General features: G+C 37.3%; 1 protein-coding gene across 1 annotated transcript; it reads right to left on the bottom strand.

Moving 5' to 3' along the window:
* Positions 1-7: 7 nt before the first annotated feature.
* On the bottom strand, positions 8-5,155 carry LOC131890416 (probable glutamate receptor). The gene is made up of 2 exons (XM_059239754.1): positions 3,743-5,155; positions 8-1,394 (listed from the first exon to the last, which is right to left on the bottom strand). The coding sequence occupies exons 1-2, from the start codon at positions 4,890-4,892 to the stop codon at positions 877-879; spliced, it is 1,668 nt and encodes a 555-aa protein (XP_059095737.1). The 5' UTR covers positions 4,893-5,155; the 3' UTR covers positions 8-876.
* Positions 5,156-5,514: the final 359 nt, after the last annotated feature.

Raw genomic sequence — 5,514 nt, 5'->3', positions numbered from 1 at the left:
CAACGTAAGAAGAGAGACTGGCAGTAATACTAAGCTTTTGAAATGGGGCAATGAATATAAAAAAAGGAGAGGCCCTAGGATGGAACCCTGGGGAACATTGTTTGATTTCTTTTTCTGTATGAAATTGTGATTGCTTTTGGAATTTGTAATTAGACATCAAATAAATTTGCCATAATCAAAGCCTTGTAATGTAAAACGAAATGACAGCAATAAAGAAACTCACTGATTATCAATATTGATGATAAATTATCAACCAAAAATGGCAGCCAATATTCAACATTAAGGTATAAGGCAACTCGACATGATGCATTTCTCAAACACTCTTCCATTCAAAAACTTAGAGTAAGTTACTTAGTTTATCTGATACGCGCTCCTTCAACGGAATGCTACTAAAACAAACTTTTAACCGCCATTTAAATTTTGAAACCTTAGTCACTCATCTTTCGGTAGCAATAGCCATCAACATCTCTTAATTAAGGATTTTTTTTCTTCATTTTGTTGTCTTTTTTTGTATCGTCAGATCGCAATGCGAATCTAAATCACGGAACGGCTGAAGCTTAAAGAATAGTTTGCTTTCTTAAGGCAGGGCAATTCGCAATTTAGTCGAACTAAAAACACATTTCCTTTTATTGATTATTAATGTTGGTAAAGATCTGATCAGATCAGCTATGGCGCTATACGATATTTAATAAACTGCGCCACCACATAAGTTGACCAAATTTACGGCGTCACAAGCAATTTGCGATTAACTTTAGCTGCTTTTATTCAATGTCAACCTCCAACGATTTGTGACCTCAAAAGTGATTAACGACATTTATTACTTTTTATGTTTTTATCATTTATTTGCAACAATATTGTTTTGAAACCAGTGAAACATTAACACTTACTTGGCCTAGAGTTGGCCACTTTTTTCCAAAAGCATTCGATTATGAGACAAAACAAGCAAAGACTGAACCCCAATCCCATAAGGACATACACGAGAATGATTTGCCCTCCAGACAAGACCATCCGGTCCACTTGAAAGGTTTCCCCTTTAAATGAGCCATCCCACCTTTGGCTCAAAAAATTCAATGATCCTCTTTCTCGGAGACGTTGGATCCCAAGTCTGAAAATTGGAACCAGAGGAGAGTTCTTGGGGAAAATGATCCCAACATCTTGACGTCTTCCGCGGGCAAAAGTCCGCAAGTTTCCTTGTTGTTGTGGATGTTGTCTCAAAAAACCCGTGAAGTGTCTCAGAAATACATGGAACATGGTTTGGCTGGATCGGGCTTCACTCAGAACATCCTCGTAATTCGAATACAAATTCTTTTCGGGCTCGTCAATCAAGCGATCATAGAGTGTTTGAAATTCTGGTTTCTCCGGTGATGCATTCGCCAATATGAAGACTTCGTTTCCTGTCGAAGAAGGCATCAATGATATTTCGAGAGCCTTTTATCTATAGCTGAGTATGGTAAAGTCAGGAGTAAGAGTACTCATAACGTTATGAAAAAAGTTATGAAGAAAAAATGTATTGCGTGGGTACAGATAAAAGTGACAACACTGCCTTGTTTTTTCGTTTATCTCACTACGAGATTGTGATTTCGCCTTCTTTCTTTTCTCCTTTTTTTCGGATTTCCTTAACTCTTCTGAGAATGGGCTCCCCAGCAGTTCATGAGAAAAAATGTATTCATTTTACTTAACTTTATATTCAAATTATATTTGATGCACAAAAGGTTTTGGGTTGACAGATGTGGCTAGTCCTTGAATAAAGGGTTGATCAGGTATTTTGATAGAAAAAATCTCACTTCAAAGAGGCTACTGGAGTCAAAACCTACGTACTCACTAGGAATGTTAGCGGGAAGCAAATTAAACCATGAAGGAGCCCGAGAAAGAAGAGAAGTGGACTTCATAGTTCTAACTAGCCTGGATTCTCGAGCACTTGAAGGTGCTCTCAATACGCACATTAAGCCTCAACGGTCACTTTTTTTCTTTTGAATTTATCAAATTTGCCTTTTGCAAAATTATCAAGTCGGTAACAATTTGTTTTAGATCACGATTTGAATGTTTTGACTAGACCTCGAAAAAACGTACCCTTTTTCGCCGAAATATTTTTTTCAAGTGGTATGACAATGGGGAAAAGGTCGCTTTTAGCCCCTTTCAGCCACTTGGCTGCATTTTTGTGTGCTACAAAGTCTAGGCACCTAACTAGGTTGTATATTGAGTTTACAAGAAATAAACAAATTTTTACTCGGAACGTTCGACATTAGGATTTGTTTACAGATGTCATGGTAAACAATTGACTCTCTTCTGGAGCCTACCTATTGGTTTGGTACTGAGGATTCTTTTGTTGACAAAATTATTTTGCATCAAATCAAACCCATGACGGTAGATGTAGCTCAATTGAAGGCTCTCTTTTTGCAGACTTTCCCAAACCGGAAAAAGGAAACAGAATTAGATATCAGCTATTCTTTGGTAGACCAAATATTGCGCAGAGTTTAAGTAGCAACAACTAAACCAATCGTAATGTATAATTTTAGTTGTAACGGGAATTACATTATTTCCAGCAGACAGTAAAGACGATGAAAACACAAACCAAAAAATTGCCAAAAGGTTCTGGTTGAGGGTTTAATCCCTTATCTGATCATACTGCACGTAAGTAAATAAAAAGTTCCCAAACAAGGAACAACAATTTACGAAGGAAGTCGATAAGTACTACCCAAATAACAATAAACGGGCAAAAAATGTGAAAAATGTGTGAAAGATAGTGATAAAAAAACGAGCTCATAAGTGTTAAAAAGTGTCTAAAAAGTTTGTAAAGTGAAAATTTGGCACATTTTTTTCGGCCAAAAAGGCGAAATAAGTTTAAGAGTTTTCTTCAGGAGTTCTCGAGGTCTAGTTATCACCATAGTAAGGATTAAAAGAATTTGTAATTGTTGCAAGAGGAAGGTGTAGGATATGCTGGATAAATAATGCAAAGTGATCATCTTATAGCGAGTCTCTGCTTCACATTACCAAATGCACCCTCAAAAATTGATGCGACAGCCTCGCTTACAAGAACATTTTCACCTGGGAAATTGATCCTCGGGTTGGGGGATGGATCTTTTACAAAAATTGCCCAACCCCGTTTATCCCAAGGAATGATAAAATTTAAATCCTCACGACTACGGTATTACTACAGAAAGCAAGTACTCCATTGGTCTTGCAAAATTAAGGATTTTTACATATGCCAACAAAACTAAAACCGATCTAGTCGGGCTTTAACTTTTTCGCTTTAGTCCCAATCATCCGCCGCTCGATCATGTCAAACCACTGTATGTACCAAATAAATACTTCAATTTGAATAGGGAATTCTATAATATACAATCCATTTCCGAACATGCCTAACATATTTGAGTAGCTCAAAAGCTAAGTCGAAAATAAATGTGACTTTTTTGTTCTATTTTCATGCTTTCGTTTGTCTGTTTTTTCTTCATTGAGAGATTTGATTTCATTTAGATCTCCATAGCTTTTCCATTTTTCCAACTCACGTTACTGTATTGCAGCTTGGTCTGTGTAACATTAATTCCTATCAATGGAGACTATCTCTTGTCCAGGTTCGAATGAAAATAAGCCATTGCTAACTCAGGATCTGAGGAATCACAAGGTCATGAAAAAGTTGATATGTCAATGTGCAATCAATACGATCAGTTATTGGCAGTAACTGATCACGATTAAAGTAATTCCTGAAAGAATCTATCAAAATGAACAACCTAGTTTTTCTCACCCTTTTGAACTTTCAAGCTCCATGAAGGATAAGCATCCACAACATCTTGAACCGAAAGAAATGGAAAAGATGGTTCATTTGCAAAAAACATGGTAAGAGCTCCCCCATAAAATGCGTTTAAGAGGACGAAAAAATACCATCCAGAAGTTGATATCATCTTGTAACCCATGGAGTTGTTCAAGTACCGAATACACATGGGAATCGCCGCGCAAATCACTAAAACAATTGAGGTCAAAGCAATGGCGATCCACGAATCATTTGTGAAAGGTCGAAGAAAAAGAGTTGGGTCAATCTTAGGCATTTGAGGGTAAAAACAAAATTGCTCCCTATCAGTCCCTATGATTGAAAAATCTACCCAACGGTCCCGATTTTCGTTCCAAACCCACAGGCTTAGGCTCATATCCACCTTGTTTTGGATCACGTTCCCTAAGACTCCACTGAGGTTTTTGCCAAATTGCGACTGCATGCCCCAATCATTATTTGGTTCCACTATGGAACGGTAGGTGAAATTGAACATCTTGGCACAATAACTGGTTAGGTCAATGAGATATCCGTAAGAGGTACCATTGGCTTCAATCGTGAAATAAGGGAACCAGTCAAGAGATTGAGAGACGATCTCCGTTCCTTGAAGATCATAGTTTTCAATGATCTTGGCATTTCCATCAAGTTCCAGTTTCTGAATAACATATGCGCCATTCAACAGGAACGTTATCACTTGGTAGTATTGTATTGTTGCAGATGTGTTCCAAAGCCCCACATAAAAGAAACTGGAGCCCTTGAATCCTCTCACATGCTTTCGGATATTTTCCAAAGTTTTGGAAGAGGAATTTATTACAAATATCATCGAAGACCTTATCGTAAGATCTGGAAGATACAAGGTTATATTTTCGATGCCAGTGAGTGAGTCGTCCATAATAAATACATTAAAGCTTCTCTTGGAGCATGGTTGGTATGCTTTGTTCCAACTGAAATAGACTTCATTCTCTGCAAACCAATTACGGACAATCAATTTAGCTGCAGATAGATCGGATAAGTATGAATGAATACAAACATATTTCCTCCCATTTCCCACTAAAAAATCTGAAAGGGATTCGCTTGACACTTTTAAAACGTTAAGGATTAAGTACACCAGAAAGATCCCACACTTCATGATGAACCTTTTGGGGTGCACACAAATTCTGGACTGATTCAGAATGGGATATCATTGTGCACTTTACCACGTCCGTAACTTTACTCGATTATGCTTTCGTCGTGTATGTCTACTTGGCAATAAAACACCTTTCTTCATATTGACATTGATGGATAACCTTTCACATAACTAACTATGAACGTAACCAAGTACTCAAAATGTGTCAATACTCTTCCATTACTTGCGAAGATTGAAGAAGTTCCTGCCCTCGATCGATTTGGTCCATTGGTGCACTTAGCCAGCATTCATCAACTCCAGAAATTTAATGTCACAAAAGGTTCCATATTATTGCACTATTATGCAATTGACATTTCTCCTACCGGAATATTCGACGTGTAGTTGAAAATGTGTTAGAGATGAGCACACCAAAAGAGAAGGAAAAAAGACAGAAAAGGGCAGAAAGTGGCAAAAATTCGATCAATCTCGATTTTTCCCATTGCTGGTTGGTAAGCGTGTGCCACTTTATTCTCTTTGGTGTGCCGATTTCTATTTAACCCAATAAAAACCTCGCTGGTACAATTATTCATTGCAAAAAATGACAAATTTGAAAATTAAACTGTCACATGTATCTGTCAAATACTTT

This window comes from Tigriopus californicus, chromosome 11, assembly GCF_007210705.1.
Source record: "Tigriopus californicus strain San Diego chromosome 11, Tcal_SD_v2.1, whole genome shotgun sequence".
Taxonomy (NCBI): Eukaryota; Metazoa; Arthropoda; class Copepoda; order Harpacticoida; family Harpacticidae; genus Tigriopus; species Tigriopus californicus.
This window is presented reverse-complemented; position numbering and strand designations above follow the sequence as displayed.

Coding starts and splice junctions, on each gene's coding strand:
- LOC131890416 (XM_059239754.1), bottom strand. CDS start 4,892: ATGAAGTGTGGGATCTTTCTGGTGTACTTAATCCTTAACGTTTTAAAA. Junction 1,395..3,742: donor GAGCTTGAAAGTTCAAAAGG/GTGAGAAAAACT, acceptor CTTCTTCGACAG/GAAACGAAGTCTTCATATTG.